This window comes from Chaetura pelagica, unplaced genomic scaffold (genome assembly GCF_000747805.2).
Source record: "Chaetura pelagica isolate M959 unplaced genomic scaffold, ChaPel_1.0 scaffold12, whole genome shotgun sequence".
Lineage (NCBI taxonomy): Eukaryota > Metazoa > Chordata > Aves > Apodiformes > Apodidae > Chaetura > Chaetura pelagica.
Window position 1 is genome coordinate 3,741,324 of NW_009952801.1, and position 16,896 is coordinate 3,758,219.

Below are 16,896 nucleotides of genomic sequence, written 5' to 3' on the forward strand. Positions count from 1 at the left end.
TGAACAAAACTTCTCTCTTTTAAGTAAATGTGTCTTAGATCAGTGGAAGGGAAAAAAACCCAACTTGTTTGTCCTGCAGCTCTGATATGCTTTCTAAGGTCACCACTCTAGGGGCCCTGACTTACACCAAGATAATCTACACTATTTTAGGAAAAGTTATCAAGGTTTCAGAACATTCCCCAAACCATATCAGGAAAAAAAATAATGCTTCAATAATTTGACTGGCTCCAAAAGCTAATTTGAGAAAGTTTGATAACTACATGACCAAGGAATTTAGCTGTGAGGGTGAAATAAAATTTCAGGTCCTTATTACAAATTTGGCAGTTGGTCTGGGGATTTCAGTGTCACCAGTCAGTGCTCTCATCTCAGGACTAATGGTTTTCTTTGATGAAATTCTAGCTGAGTGAAACAAGTAATTATAAGTCAGCACATCTGAAAAGAAATAGGAAAAAAGCAAAACAAGTTGCAACCAAAAATTCCCAAGTAAGTTCCTGATAACAACAAAACATTCTTAGACTCTCCACAAGACTTGGTCCAGAGGTAGAGGGGATCTCCATTTAGGTCTGGATGAAAATAGTGCATATTGTGTAATTGCTTCAACATATAATTAACTTTTCAGACAACTGAAACTTCAGGCCAGCTAGTTTTAGCAAGCTGTGGACTTCAAATTCGGTAGAATGAAGGACATGCTTCTACAGGGAGTATTACCCTCCTGTTTTGTTTCTTTCCTTCCACTAAAACGTCTCCTGGGAAGAACCCTTAGAGGTATATTGTCAAGAATTTAAAAGGAAATAAGCAATCTCAGTGCAAGATCTCTAAATAAAAGATGTACTTTAGGACTAGCTGTACTGGTCCAAAATTCTTAAGTATAGGCTTGATCTTATAAAAACAAAAAGAGGCTATTTCTGTGTTCACTTTGATGGTGAGTCCCTTTTTCACTATTCAGGCTGATGGAAAATGCTTCATTAAATGGAAATCAGAATGCAGACAGAAAAAAAAAATTAGAAAAATGGCTGTATTAAGAGAAGGGCAAAAAATAAAACATGTAAATTATTAATGCATAGTGTTTTCCTTCTCCTTGTGGCGCTTTCTCCTATACATTTCTGAGGTGCATCACACAAATCGATCCACAGTTAAACATTCATTACTGTCAGGTTTTCAACATGTAACTTCACACACTGTTTTATATTCCCTCCTTGATTTCACAGGGTACTCATCCTGCTGCCTAACCGCACCATTTTGATTTTATCTTGTACAGTTAATCAAAGAAATGTATCTTCCTATTCATTCAGATGATACTGATACCTCCAGAACATCATGGTTATAGATTTTCCATCTTGTGACTCACAAGAAATCAGATGTTTTATGATAACCATTCAGCCTTTGAAGATGGGGGGTAACTGTCAGTCCTATCTGTGTACCTGGCAATGTAGTCTAATATAAATGATTTACACTAAGAAGCAAACTGCTTTTCAAAAATGAACTGATGGTACAAACTCATCCTTTTAAAATACTTCATCTCAGAAAGATTTTAAGACCAATGTGCTGGTGTCCTATCTTGTCCTACACTTGTCTGATTCTGCACAATGTGTTTGGTGAAGAGCAGCACTACTAGTGGCCAAACTCACCATTTCTGGCAGAAAACATTGCCAGTTGTTTAAAACGCTATCTCCTTTGAATGTATAATCACTTTTGCTTCCAAATGAGAGTATGTTTCTAAAAAATGGTATGTCACTGATGGATGTTAAATGATTCCCTTTCTTCAGCTTTCCCTTTAGCCCTCTCATAAGTTCTCCCGTTCTTCAGCTCATTGTAATGAGCTTAAGGATAAGTTAATGATTAATTAAATTCACTGGAAAGGTTTGAAAAATAATGCAAATAACTCCAGGCAATTAATTCCAAGGCACACAACATATGCATTCCACTAAATTGTGTCCCCTGTGTTTTTAGTATCACAGCTCCTTTCTCTAGAAGGATGTTCCATTAATATTATTATTCCTTACCTGTACTGTAATAGGAGGACACTGGACTCATTTGAGATCATGACAACAGTGATTGGAGCTGTGTAAACAAAGAACTTCAGGGTAATGGAAAAGCATAACTCTAGGTAGCTCAACAGTTTTGACTTCTTAATAACTTACTTAACAGTTAATTAAAATGCCTAAGTCTTGCATTTTTAAACATAAATACTTCAAGTATATTTTTTACCGTATCTAATCCTACATGCAACTTCTACTTTTCAGTTAACTTCATTGTTCTTGGTTCTAGCCATGATAGTTTATCTGATGTTAAAATGTATTTTCCTTTTCAAATGCAGTATGAAGCTAAATATTGTGACAAGTTACTCTAAAGAACCTTTAAATCTGAAGTTAAAATCACAGCATTTAAACACAGTTAAGTCTTTGACAACATGTACATTCACTGTGATTAAAAAAAAATAGGAATCAGTATGTGAACAGTAGGGACCAGGAGTATGAGTGTAGAACCTCCCTACAGCCATGTAGTTGGCTGAAGTGGCCTCAGATGAACCTTAACAACCAAAAAGCAATCTATCAGAGAAAGTCTGTTTCCTAGCTCTGAACAACAGAGTCAGATGACAGAAAATACAGCAGTTCATTTATGCAAAGACACTCAGAAGGATACCTGATACAAGCGGGATTATCAGCTCAAAAATCTGTTTGCCAATGTAGATTTGCTGATAAATCTGCAATTTCAGCACTGTAATGGTGGTTTATTCCCAGGCAACTGAATCAAGTCCAATGGCTGCTTCTCTCATTTTAGATAAAATAATCCATATCTGCATTCCTACTGTGGCAGATAAACCATAGTGGGATGTCTGCCCTTTTAGTTTCTATAGCTTTATCTCTTAGGGATAGCTCATTTGAAAATAATTAACTTCACACTAGTTAAAGTACACACCCATACATACCAGGTAGCATAAACCACTGTTTTCTTTATATTTTCACAGCAAGGCCATGGACAGAACATTTTTTTTTTTTCCTCTGTGTATGTCTGGGTGCTCCTTGTTTTGAATCCTATCTGATTAACAATAAAATATTCAGATTCTTGAGTCCAGACAGTTTGTCCTATAGCTTATAAATACTGTTTGCTTAATACATTCAGATTCTGGACTGGAATCACTGAAAGGAAAGCAAAAGGACTCTGACAGGAGATTTCTTACATACAAGCCTTGTGAAAGAAAATGAGATCCACAGCTGCTATTACTAGAGGATCCCATGCCACCTAAATCAGTTTCATTTATGGTTAGTCAGATTAAAAGACAACTTCCTGCTTTTATCTGCATCAAAAGCTTTTAACAATGTATCATTATTATTCTTGTTATTGTTGCTGTTGTTAATACTACTGCTATTCCTGGATTACACTTATTTCAGAGGTTTTTGGACCCTGCAATAGCTGAAATTGAGAAGAAAGCTATTAAGTCCTAAGGGAAGCATCATTGTACTGGACATCTAGTGACGTATACCACCAGTTTCCTTTAGATTTCCAAGAATATAATTGTTTCCAGCTCTTGTTGCCTTTGATGGAGTCTGGAAAGAGAATCTCTTGGGGAACATGTTCTTATCTCAGCCTTTCGTGGAAAATTATACAGCACTGCACACAGCAATTCATTTGTAGAAATTAAGATATCCATATGAAACTGTTCAAAGGCACAGATTATTTCAGAATATGCAGGTACTGGATGGATGTTTTCATAGTTTATAAATATACATTAAAAATTTAAATGTAAAAATATGCATTAAAAGAATGTTTCTATTTTAATTATAAAACAGCTTTCATTAACATTACTGAAGATTAACAAATAGTGGGTTGAGGGGAAATAAATTGTTTAGGGAACCAGTGTAGGTGATGACAGATTCTGAGTTGTGAACTCTGCTGAACAGAGGCAAGTCAGTATGCACACACGTAAAACACGTGAATTGCCTGGACACACATATCCCTAGGCATTTCAATGTGTTGTGCTCTGATCCGAGTCTGAAACACATCTGAGAATGAGCTCTCTGATGAACGTGTCAAAGATAATTATGATGACAGCCACTCCTGTTTCATTTTGGAGCTTGGATGTACCTCTACTCTGCTGATGGAGGCACAGCAGGCAGAGCAGTGCTCACACTTTGCTCTTTGATGTTGTGGAGGAAAAGCAGTGCCATCTGCACCAGGGAGGGGCAGGGAGAGATGTGAGTGTTCATTCTGCAAGAGCAGGGACACTGGATCTAGTCTCATCCAGAAGTCAAACATGATTTTGCTCCCCTGTGGTCTTAGATAAGAAAGGATTGACGGGTGCTGACAGAAGCCATAATTACATTGATTTGGGAAGGTTGGGAGCACACTGACACCCAATGAAAATTAATAAATCCAAGCCTTTCTTTGAGTCCAAGGCAAGAAATGTAGATAGCTTGGCTGGTCTTTCCTAATGCTGGCTTGCACTTGGGAAAGGTTGCTATCAAGCAAGATCCTTGCACCATCCAGGATGACTCTGTTTTACATGGGCTCAGTGTACCCATGCAGGCATTGCAGCATTGAGTCTGTGCTGCGGTGTTGATAATCTGAGTGAGAAGAAGCAATGACCATGTCTCTGTTGTAACAGTGACCTTTGGTGGAATAATTTGTGCTTCTTGTGTAAGCAGAGTCCTCTGCTGCTATAGCCAGGATGTTCTGTACTTCCACTTGTTAAATCTCCTGAATGAGATTAGTCTTGGGGAGTAAAACCCACTCAAAGCAGGGCCATAGTGGGCAGCTTTTTAAGGCAGGTGGAAAGTTGTGTTGCTTTTAATGTGTTAGGACACTATTTTTAGCTTCCAATACACCTCTATTTCAATGTTTCTGGGCTACTGCCACTTTATAGTGCCCTTCCATGCAGCTTGCATGCCTGTCAGAGTCCCAAGAGGAACAGAAAATGTCCATGAAATATACCATTTTCTGCTTCCATCTTGTCTAGAGCAAACTTCTTACAGGGCAAAACTTGATCTTCTCACTGTTGAAAATAGTTTGCAGAAAAACTACATTTTCTCCCATCTTGTTTGATACTAGCCACATGTGACCTTGTAGGATAATAACTGTATTTTAATGACAATGTCTTTCCTTTCACAAGAACCCCAGCCTAAAGAGCATGGTGCTGAAAAGAAAGCAAATAGGTACTCCACACCATTATCCACACTAGCACACCAGCCTTCTGGTTCCAAGAAATGTGTTCACTTGCATATACTATGGAACCCACTAGTGGTCCTGAGCAGTGTCTTGTGTCTGTCCTGTAAGGTCAGATATGAGCTTTCTGAGAGCCCTGGCCCACTGTCACAAAGCAGGCCTAGATTCCTCAAGCAATACAAAACCTGGCACAGACACCCCATTTTATCAATGCTGTTAAAGTATTTTAGCAAAATATGTTTTTTACTGCAAATACTAGCATGGAACAGAAGACTACTAAATGCACTTTTCCTGACTTAGGGAGTATTTGATCTCTTTCCCTTAGGTCCTGATTTCTGAAGTAACACAGGAGGAATGATTATCTCTTTAGACTTAACAAATTCCTCTCTGTATGTCTTGCTGTGTTGCTAAAAATTACATACCGACTCTTCCAATTTATTTGTTCTTTCCTCTAACCAGTCCTTCAGTTATCTAGAGGTAAAAGAAGTTACACGGCCCATCACACTCCTCAGAACTAGACAGGCTGAGAGCCATCATGAGGTTGCTTTGGAAAGTCCCTATCCTCTACCCAAGAGCTGGTGATCAGCAGACAGTGCCAAAATGAACCCTCCCATGCTTCCTCTTCATTTGACAGAACAGCTGCTTTGCTCTAGACTAATTACTGTAGGACTGACTGCTGAAAGCTCAACATGGTTTGATAGTTTCAATTCCTTTTCTAAACAGTGTGGGGAGGTGTTGCATGTAACAGGGGGAAGCACTTTTTAATCATAGACTACGTGTCTTGAGGGCTTTGGAGGCATATCCAGAGCTAGATTTGGACTCAGATCTCTAGATTTAAACTGTACGTAAGCTGTACAGTAAATACCCCACACACAGTGATTTAGCATGAGAAAATTGCATATTGGATTATTGCACCTTTTCCAAAAGACAGTGAGCTAGCTACACACCACTGTGGAAACCTTGGGACACTAGTAAGATTCTCTTAAGCAATGATCGCATAGCTCTGTTCAGACTGCTGTGGAGTTTGGTGTTTCTCCAGGATCTCCCAGGTGCAACACTTAGCAAAAAGAAAAACTGCAAGATTTTAACACTTAAAAAGGCATACTTTTTTGTTAAAGAGAGCTTTCTACCAGTCAGGGAGCAATTACATTGCATGTCCAGACAGTTGTATGTAATATGGAGTTCCTCCAATTTGGGTTTGGAAAGAAGGAAGTCCCCAGTCTTCAGGAAAATTCCCCATTTTTTGGATGCCAGTGGTTGTTAGAATTTGAATCTCTTGTCACTAGACATAATCATCATATAATAGAATTGTATCAATGTTAATCATGGACAATAGTAAAATTTTAGCTAGGCCTCCCCATAGTAACAGGGGTCACAGTGTAATGAAGTGATGCACATACAGTCCTTCAAAGGAAAGCTGTTGACTTTGTCTTTCTACAGATCAGGTAAATTAATTGCCCCAAAAGTGTGAGGGCAAACAGCTTCAGGCAAGCTCTTGCAGGTAAACTTGACCTGTTGTAACACACATGGAGGTATTTCCAGTACTCCTGAAGAAAAGAGGAATTTATTTGCCTTAAACCTCTGTGCATGACATCTCATCTTTAAAAATGTGGGTGACAGAGGTATGTCTTCATTCTGACCCACAATAGAGGGATAGCCCCTTGTGCTTGCTTGCAGTGGGGAGTGAGATATCCTGATGTGCTACAGACACTAATTCCCTAGCCTAGGCAACTTAACTCTTGCATTCGACCAGCCAGGAAAAAAAACACATGGCTGCTGTGCAGTGAGGAGAGTGCAAGCTCCTACAGCCTCTGGGGTACAAAAATTGTTAAGGAAATTAAGGTACCTGCAATAAATCTATGCATGGATAATGCTCTTAACTGCCAAATACACAGTAAGGCATATCCTGAACTGAGAGTTGTGAATCTAAGAGTTCCTTGAAAACCTGGCTCAGTTTGTTCACCTACTTTGATGTAATTATTACATATGCTATTTACTGTTACCATGTGCAATATATAAATAAGAAAAATTGTTCCTGTTAAAAACACTATGAAGAAATGTAAAGTTTTTGGTTTTTTTTCTCCCAATGCCACAACATTGCTAGGAAGCAGCTTAAAGAGCGTTATGGCTACTGACAGGACAGACATCTTGCTTCCAGATTCCCTGAGGGGTGTGACACCCAGCTGTGCATTTTTTTATTATTCTTTTTTTGTGAAGGGCAGATACAGCATTGCTAGCCAGCTGTGCAGCTAGATGCCTCCATTACCCTGCTAGGCTTACCAGTACAATGCAGTGGCTTGGGCCAAAGGAGCTGGTGATGCTGCCATACAAAATAGAGATTTAGATGCTCTCCAGAGGGCAGTTCTGCCCCAGCTGCAATGCTGGATTTTTGCACTCCAGCATCCAGCAGAGCCCATCTGGAGGGCTGTGTCACCAGCCTTTTTCTGTGTCTCTGCACATCACTTCTTATTGTAATGCTTCATAGGCACACATGGAAAAAGCTCTCACTTGCGCAGAGTGCTGTGGCAGCTCTTCAATCTACCCCTAGTTTAGTGACTCCTTGTCCCTCCATTTCACACCCCAATTCTTTCAGAGCCCAAAGACAGGCTGATATTCCCTTTCAGCAATATTTGCCCTTGAGGTTGAGCACCATTTCCCCTGACATGCTTCACAAAGCTCTTAAGCCTCAGAGAGAAGAGAGCATAGTTTTTGTATCAAGGACTGGCTGAAGTGGTGTTCTCATGACTCAGCATCCGTTTTACTTTTGCAGTCTCATTGTGGGAGTGAAGATGCCCAATAAACCTTTTTTGACAGCTATGTCAGCCATTTGAGCACACAGTTATCTGCAGTGTTGACACCTCATAGTGCAGCATACAAGAAATCACCAGTATCCATTACCAAAAATGTCACTGATCTGAAATCTGTTCCAGTCAATGTACTTTAGAACAGGCTTACGGAGATGAATTTTTTCATTTTAGGCAGCAGTATTGGATTGTTCCTTTAGAATGGCTTTATAAAAGCCTCTACAGCTTAAATACATGCAGAGAGTGAATTTGGGTATTTTCTGAAATACTAAAAGGAAGAAGCAGGCTTACAGGTTAACTGTAAATACCATCTTCTCAGAAATGATCAGAAGAAATGTTACAAAAAAGTATGTTCAGACCCATGTGTACTGATTCTATAAAGACAAATCAATACATACTATACATAATCAAAACTAATGTTTTGCATATGTATAGAACTTACCCTATATATCTTTATTAAACACAAAAATGTTAGGGTCTCTGTTCAGGACATCCTCTGCCCCCCTAACTACCCATATATTCCAAATTCAATGTTACTTCTTAAAGGTGTTCTATTTCAAGCTAGGCTTAGCCATGTGTCCTGTGATTTCTTGAGCTGAGATCCTGTTCATGTGAATGATTACCATGCAGATTAAAATCAGTGTTTGAATTATACACAAGACTCCTAATCTAAGCTATCAACTCTTCTGTAACTTTGTTTATATTTTACTTGCCATGAATGTATGCCTAAATTCAACTAAAAGACACTCTTCCATATCCTTCCTCCATCACAAACACGTACTTTTTACAAGAAAATCACATACACATGGAGTACTTGGATGGTCAGCAGATTTTAGGTACTGTAAATGTCCCAAGACCACACTGGTCATGCTGAAAGTGTTATATCCTTGTCACACTAAGTCCTTGAAATGCTAAATTTTATGCCTTTCCTGTGGAAAAAAATAATAAGAAGACATGAAACAATCAACCTGAATAATAATAGACTAACAATCTAAAGTGTAAAGAATTGTAACTAATTTATTAAGATCTTTCTGAGACCTGATTTGCAAAAGTTGGTAAACATAACAGATTTGGTTGCTATAAAAGATCTTGTACTGACCATAATTAAAATTAACATACTGGAAAAAATGTAAATAATAATTTTCTGCCATACACTTCTACGCTCCATTAAACATTGCTTTGAGCATTCCGTGATACTTTATCACGCAATGGTGATAGCACTAGTGTGTTTTTATTACATTAATAACACAATTTCTGTTACCTAACTCTATACAGATATGTGCTGTTTAGTTCATATAAGGAAGAAAAATATTCATTTGTTTTAAGCACAGGACTGTGCTTAAAGGCACTAACTACATGCAAAAAGACACATAGGAGAGCTGTGCAAAACTAAATAAAGGAGTGAAGCCTAAGTGAAATATTTTCTGGGATACTTCTTTTCATTTAGATGAGACTAACAGCCTCTTTTCTTCTCCACCAACCACTATATAGCTCATGTTCAGGCTAAATTTTGTACACAGTGTGATGAAGGACAACAAGCAGAGAGGAGGCCATAGAGAGAGATAGCCACAGGGAGCCATGGGGGATGACCTCAGGGGATGCGCACAGCCGGAAAGGCCGTTGTTGCTGCAGGATGCTTGTACATGGCTCTTTTCATAAAGAGCCAGCGTGGTTGGAGTGCCATGGGATTTCCTCAACTTGCAAACCAAAAAGCGGGGCATGAAAAACAAAAGGTGTGTTCTGTAACTGTTTAAAACATAAAGCTTTATAAACACTGATGTGCTACTTTTCCTCCACAGAGGTCTTTTCTTAGTTGGAAAAATAAAACAAGGAAGTGCCTGTTATGTAGGTTGTACTAAAATTATACTTAGCACAATAAACTTCTCTGTAATAACGTGTTTCTCAGCTGACTCCTTACCTATCATCTTTTACTTTGCAAAGAGCAACAGTTTATTTTCACTTGCTTCCTACGCAGTTGAAGAAGATAATAACTAAGTAGTGGTGATATTCCTTGGATGTTCCTCTCAAGAGATGGACGTGAAAACTGCAATCATCTGGCAGCCAGTGGAAAGTAAAAACACAGAGCTGTAAACAGATATGTTCCTGTGCCTGTTTTCCTGAGAGGATAATTGTTCTTGTTGATGGTTATGTACCTTTGAAAGTAAATAACAAACAGTGTCACTGGTGAAAATAACTGGAAACAGAGGAAGTCCAAGGACACCAAGGGTTTTTTTCTTTTCCCAGCAAGGGAAATTGGCCTTGTGGAAAAGGCAAGAAAGGAAAGAGAATATAATGGGCCTCTTATACTTCAAAATAATGTATCAAAATTTCCTCTGACAATGCCTCTCAAAGCTGGCTGTCATGCCCTGAGTGAACCATAAGCCCAAGCACACAGGGGCTATGTAATCACATAATATTGCATCGAGTAAGGAAAAAGATTCTTTTGAATCAGGAAAGAGTTGGACAAAGCCTTAAGTGACTTCCAGATCTGGAATTTCAAGCACACAGCCCATGTGCACAGTGCTGTGTTGCTGTGTCACTGTGTCACTGAAGAAAAAAGAGCACAAAATCTAACAAATTTATGTATTGACTTTATTGATCTGGGTTTTGTCAGGGTGTGAGGGGAGAGTTGCTTTTTTCATAGTACCACACAGTTTATCACAGATCTACAATGTCGTCCTGTTCAGGATTTTATTTTTAAAAGAGAAATGTACTCCTAGACATCAGATATCTAAAGGAAGGAAGGGGGAATGGTGGGTGGAGGTAACATCTATGTTAGGCTTCTAGACTAATCTAGTCAAGAAAGCTCAGGAACAAAGCTTAGAAACATAGAACAGTAGAGTGCCAGAAGCCTCAAAGCATTGCACCAGGATAGTGGGGTGGGATTTACATTAGCAGGATAAACTGCAAACCCAGGGAAAACTGGGAAGACCTGAACTATTGATTTGGGCGAGAAGCTAAAGGGTGCTTTGCAGTTGTTCAGCTTGTTTATTCTGGAAGTTCTGTTTGGGAGCACAAGTATTTAGAGTAATGTTGACATGAAGGAAATGAGAAGACAATAAATATTGTAGCCATTACCTCCTTTTTTGCAGCCAGAGTATTAATTTATTCTGGGAACTATGCCTAATACTAGCTAGGATTGAGAGCGTGTAAATAATCTGCACACTTCACTGTCTCACATCAATTACACATTTTACCTGACACTTTATCTGCTATTTGCCCTTTTTCAGTGGACAAACAAATTGAAAGAGGAGTCAGGAGATCAGTCAGGAGATCTGCAAAGGTAGTACATCTGTGTCCCTGAGGACACAGATGCCTTCTCTAGAATAAAATGCTCCTTAAAGCAAGACATTAAAAAGATGTATTGATTCCCATAAGAGTAGTTTTTTCCTTGGAGTCCTGGGCTGACGGAGTTGCTTGATTTGCTAATCAGACTGGAGTTGATATGAAATATGGGTTCTTCAGACTTTCTCATGAAAAAAACTTTCTCCTGATGAGTGGCAGAAAAAACTAACAAAATGTTGCTCATCTTTCCTCATCACTTAGATTTGTGAAATCAACTTTCAAAGAAATGTTACGTGGACGATACAACTTTTAATGTCAAGGCACGTCCACGCTTTCTGTGCATAGTGCTCAACAGAGAAGAGTGAGGTTGAGTCCTTTTCCAGTAAGTATGCCTCAAACTCTTAAAACAGGAATCAGTCCCAAGCTTTGATTTAAAATAGATCTTTCTGTAGATCTCTTGAGCAACGTCAAAACCTCCTTTTGAACACGTGCTACTGAAAGATAACTATTTTAGAAGCTGCCTCCAGCAGGGTTGCAGATCTCAGCATCTTTTTAGTGAATTAGTATGCTTTCAATATTTCAGATAGAAGGAAGAAGTTATTCTTATAAAACTGGTGGCCCTTATGTAGAAACAGATTGTCAGATGCCTTTGTTCTCTTTCAGATAGCTTCAGTTTTAGGTCTGCTAAATGCCATAGGCAGATCCCAAATAAATGTCAGTGGTTTTAGAAAATACCCACTTAATTTGGGAAGGCTGATCAAGGAAACTTTACTGCCATCTTCAAACTGAAGCAATACTGTGAGTATTAATTTTCAAATGCTGTGATAGGACTCTGGTTAGAGATCTTAGTGTTTTGTACAGGTATAATTTAACTTGGCCAATACATAAAAGCTGACACATGGTTAAAAAATTAATAATTCTCAAATGTGTTATTCTCAGAGAGTCTGAAACCACCTTAGCCTTTTATTAGCTGAAGTCTAACAATAATACACTTGTGCTTTAAGAAAACAAGTGGGAGGTATAAATACTCGCCTGTATGAGCTTGGTAAGAACTAGATGTCTAGAAAATCTTTAAAATGTTTATTTTCCCAGGTTGGTGTACCAAATTCAAGAAACTTTCAAACATATTTTTTCAAAAAGTTGGAAAACCAGGATTCTTTTTCTTCTTTTCCACACTTCCCTTCTTTTCTGTTTCAGATATCTGAGTGATCTAAGTAAAAATTTAGGGTCAGTGAAATAAACACTGAAAAGGTGTTGTGCTTTAAATTTTTGCATAAAGGTCAACGAATGTTTAGAAAAAAGTATTTTCAGTATGTGGTTTCCAAATCCAGAATAAGTTAATGTGTGATGAAAAATTTAATTTTAGGTACTCAGCTCAATACTTGCAGGAATCTCTTAATGAGGAGATACTATTTAAAAAGCAGCTCTACTACTACTGGGATCTGTGTTATTCTGAAAATGTAAATAAATGTAAATCCTGTTTTTATTCATAGTTACATTTATCTTACAACTGTTTTGCCTGAAATAGAGAATCTGGCCTACTCCATGGATATCTACCACTGAAATCAGCTACAATGAATGTATTGTTTTCTTCCCTGAGAATTCAGGGGCACTGCTTCCTAGAAGGGGGTAGGAGATGCATATTGAACTTTTATGCTGATCATTGAATATTTGAAAGGAAAAACACACAAAAAAAATGCAGGGAGCTATAACATAGTTAATAATTGACACTTCACTTCTCAATACCCCAGTATCAAAAACATTTGCCTAGATTCTTTGACTGAAGGCAACATTCAGATTTCATCCTCTGCAAGTCCTCCTTAGGCAGCACCATGAAGAATGTATTTGAAGGGTTGGAGCACCTCATCTGCTGGACACACTATGTCCTTACCTACACAACTGAGAGCGGTGGGGGCCACTGAAGAACCCCCATTGCCTGCACAGGGAGCAGGTGCTCACGCAAGCAGAGCAGGGCATAGGTAGGAGCCAGCCAGTTGCCAAATGGAGCACATATCCTAGCTGTGATCCTACCCTCTCTTTGCCTTAGTTACCTACGTCAAAGCTACACACTAGGGCCCTTTATTTGCTCTGGTCTTGGAGGATTAAAACCAGACTCTTATCTTGAAAGTGAAGGTGGATTTACTACTTCTGTCTCAAGGGACTGTTTGGGATCCTGCATACCTCTCATCTGGTAGCCTTGTGTCTCAAACTTGTGCCAGTAAGGAGGAAAGGTGGACTTCAGTCTTTCTTCAGCATGTTCTGGCTTTGCTAAAGCCTCTCCTGTTGAAGCTGAGCTGCAGAGCAGAATGGCTTGAGGGACGCTAAGAAAATTGAGAGAATTAGCAAGTGGTAACATAACTCAACAGTCTGGTTTTGATAACTTGGCTTTTAAAGCTATGGGGTCTAATTCCCCTTCTGCTCATGCAATATCCATGATATTTTATTAGTGGGGTTTTTTTAAGTATATTGGAAATAAGAATTTATCTCAGATCTGTGAACTGACTTACGGTATTTGGGGTAAATCTGAAATAACTATTGTTTCATAATTAAACAACAGAACAAATGAGAATAGGGGTTGACTTCTGTAATTGTTTGGACAAGGGTGTGCTTTTGACATACATACTCTGTGTACAGCAAACTTTGTAATGTGAAACTGGAGGAAAAACTAAGTATCTGTAATCCCATTGTTGAGGTAGAGTATTTGGCATATGTGGTGAAGTAGAGATAAACTTTGTAGAAGGGAACACTGTCTTCACATTCCTTTTTCATTCCTTCCATTATTAGTTCCTGAAACTCGTCGTTCAATGCAGGGCATCAGCCTTGTAGAAGGACTTAAACAATCCATATTGAAAGTTACTCTTACTGGCAAGATGCTGGAGCTCAGCTTCTGGGAGACCTTTTGGGGTCTGTGTGTGCATCACTGGAAACAACACCTTGATTTCTTGCAAGTAGGTACAAAAATCAGAACCCAGTACATTGCATTCTGTTTTTTCATATGTGCATACACACCCATCCCTGAGTGTATGCAGTATGTGAGAACAATACTTGAAGGAAAAAAGATCCCTTAATCAATATAACAAAATGCTTTGGAAGTAAATTAGCAAAATTAAATGTCAAAGTTTTTCCTAAGTTTTCAAATGTTGTTTTGTAGTCCTCTGCTATTACTATGTGAAGCAACATGCAAAACACACAAAAAGTAATTTTAAATATTCTTCCTGAACGTAGAAACCCTAGGATACTTTTATTTTTTTTCTCCAAAATTTCACCTTTGAGTAATTGCATGTTAGAAAGCTTTTGATACTTTGAAACACTAAGACAATCTGTGTAATTCTAACAATGTCAGTTGTCATTTTTGCAACAAAAAATAGATGGAGATGGATCGTGACAAAAGACAGTACCACTTTCAGAAAATGACAGAATTACATAACAGTAGTGAGACTGCAAAAGCAAGATTTGCAAACAGTCAAAAATGAATGTTGAGGAGTACAAACACATACCCTGGCACATGCAATACAAGCTTCAGTCCAAGATTTTCTTTGCTAGCAGCCAGTAAGTGATGACATAGCACACAATCTTTGTAAGGCAAACTTGGGCATGAGAAATCCCTGACATCAGTACTAACTTGATTTGTGCCTCCAAGACAAAACAATTAAACTATTCTTGTGTCTCTAACCTTTATCCATTGATGTGTGATACTGGGCACAGCCAACGCTGAACAAACAGCTTTAGCGTGCATCTCATGAGAGTGAGGGAGATTACAGCTTAGAGTAGTGTTTGGTCTGTCAATTGAAAATTTAAAGCTAAAATAAGATACAAATTTGACTCAACTGGCCTGTGCAATCTGTGTACAAACAATCTTAGCATAGCAAGAGAGGCAGAACAGGTAGGAGACATGAAGCTGCATAACACTGGGTTGGTTTGAGCTCGTGTATTGGCAAAAGCCAGCACACTTCTAAAGTGAGTGCAACTTGCCAAATTCAGAAGAAATAGTAAATCCATACAATTATAGACTATGTGGTAAGGTCTACCAGCACCACCTAAAGCTAACTAATGCAGAAGAATGCAAAAAGGCATTAAATGAGAAGAAAACCAGGTTGGTGTAAGTGAGTAAATGTGAAAAGAACAATTGGCATAGATAGAAGGGCACATCTGAGAAACTACTTATGAATATTTCAAAACATCTGATACCATATTGAAACTGGCACTGCTGTAATTTTTTGGCTGCTTTTTCTAATTATTTTTTTTCTTCTTCTTCACATGGTGAACAGTTGGGAGAAACGTGTCTCATTTGGGAGGAATAAAGCTTTATCAAGCAGACTCAGCCTCACCAAGTTCTCAGCCCTGGCAGAATGAGGGATAAAATAATTGGCCGTGAACTGGTGAAGGTGGTCTGTAACATGTTCAACTGGACCAAACACCCACAGGTTCCTTTATTAAACAGTGGGGACAGAGGTGCCTATCTCTGTCTGGCAAGCTGATAACAGGATGCTCACCAAAATGGGAGGTGGTAGTAGGTACCTTATTGTGATGGCATCTTTTCCCTCAACTCAGCTGAACTGTACCAGACAGTATAAAAAGAAAGCAGGGAAGACTGTCCAAAGAATTTCTTAGATGTGGTGCTTTTGAAACTTTGTGTGTGTGTGTGTGTTCCAAAGAAGCTTTCCAGCTGCTCTGCTGTGCTTAGCTCTGCCTCTCCTTTATGGAGGTAGCCCAGATCTACCCAGAGGTGGATGCTTGCACTCTGCTTGTGAAAATGGGGAAAGAAACTAGTGGGGAATCATGAGCCTCAAAATTAATCCAGGTAGGATAGTAGACCTAAACACAACCCTCTCTGAAATGTATTTTTTATATATTGACAGCTTGAGCTGTACCTATCTGTATCCTGTACAGATTAATCTATCTCCTACCAGTATCAGATGAAAACAAGTGATTTGCTGCAATTTTCATGTTGGAAGTACCTGCCAGCATAACCAATCATTTACAAAGGACAAGCAGGAAGTGAGTTTGACCCTTTTGGGTGGTTGTTGCATGGTGTTGGAAAAACACCAGTACAATGCTTCCCGTTTTCTGAGAAAGGGAAATTTATATGAATTCTGGGCTTTAACTGGAATCTTAAAAAAACCCAACCAACCAAACAAGGATTTCCCCCCCTACGACGAGATTCCTGGCAATATTGAACAAACAAATGAAATCGCTGGATAGAGAATAAGAGTTGTGCTCTGCCATAACCATCTGGGGTTTAAAAAAAGAGAGGGCCCAGCAGGAAGTGCAAACTCCTTGTCTTCTGGTATGAGCAACTTAAAAAAATCTGATGTGGTACCAGATGACGGCTGATGTGATAATTATACAGGCAAAACGCACATGATAACACCCGTAGCTATTGGGTTAGACCAACGGAACTTTGCTTTCTTTACTTTTTTTGTTTTCCTTTCTCATTTCAGAAAACAGAAAAGATCAATTTCCAGCAGGAGATGCTGATTGTAACACCTCAGCAAAGGCTTTGGGGCACAGAATGAAATGTTCCGGCTCAGTTTTGTGGGGATGTTGAATAGGTGCAAACGAAGCCGCCGGGCACGGGGAGCGGCAGCCGGGAGGGCAGGCGCGTCCCGCTGCCGGGGGCACCGGCGGGGCGGGCGGGGCCGGG

The 16,896-nt window shown here is 39.0% G+C and overlaps 1 protein-coding gene across 1 annotated transcript in view; it reads right to left on the reverse strand.

Annotated features, from left to right (window-relative positions):
* VWDE (von Willebrand factor D and EGF domains) overlaps positions 1-16,896 on the reverse strand; it is a 97,958-nt gene that overhangs the window by 77,524 nt on the left and 3,538 nt on the right. The window contains exon 2 of the mRNA XM_009994980.1: positions 13,434-13,573. Coding sequence (XP_009993282.1) covers positions 13,434-13,573 — 140 coding nt within the window. The remainder of the gene's footprint in view (positions 1-13,433; positions 13,574-16,896) is intronic.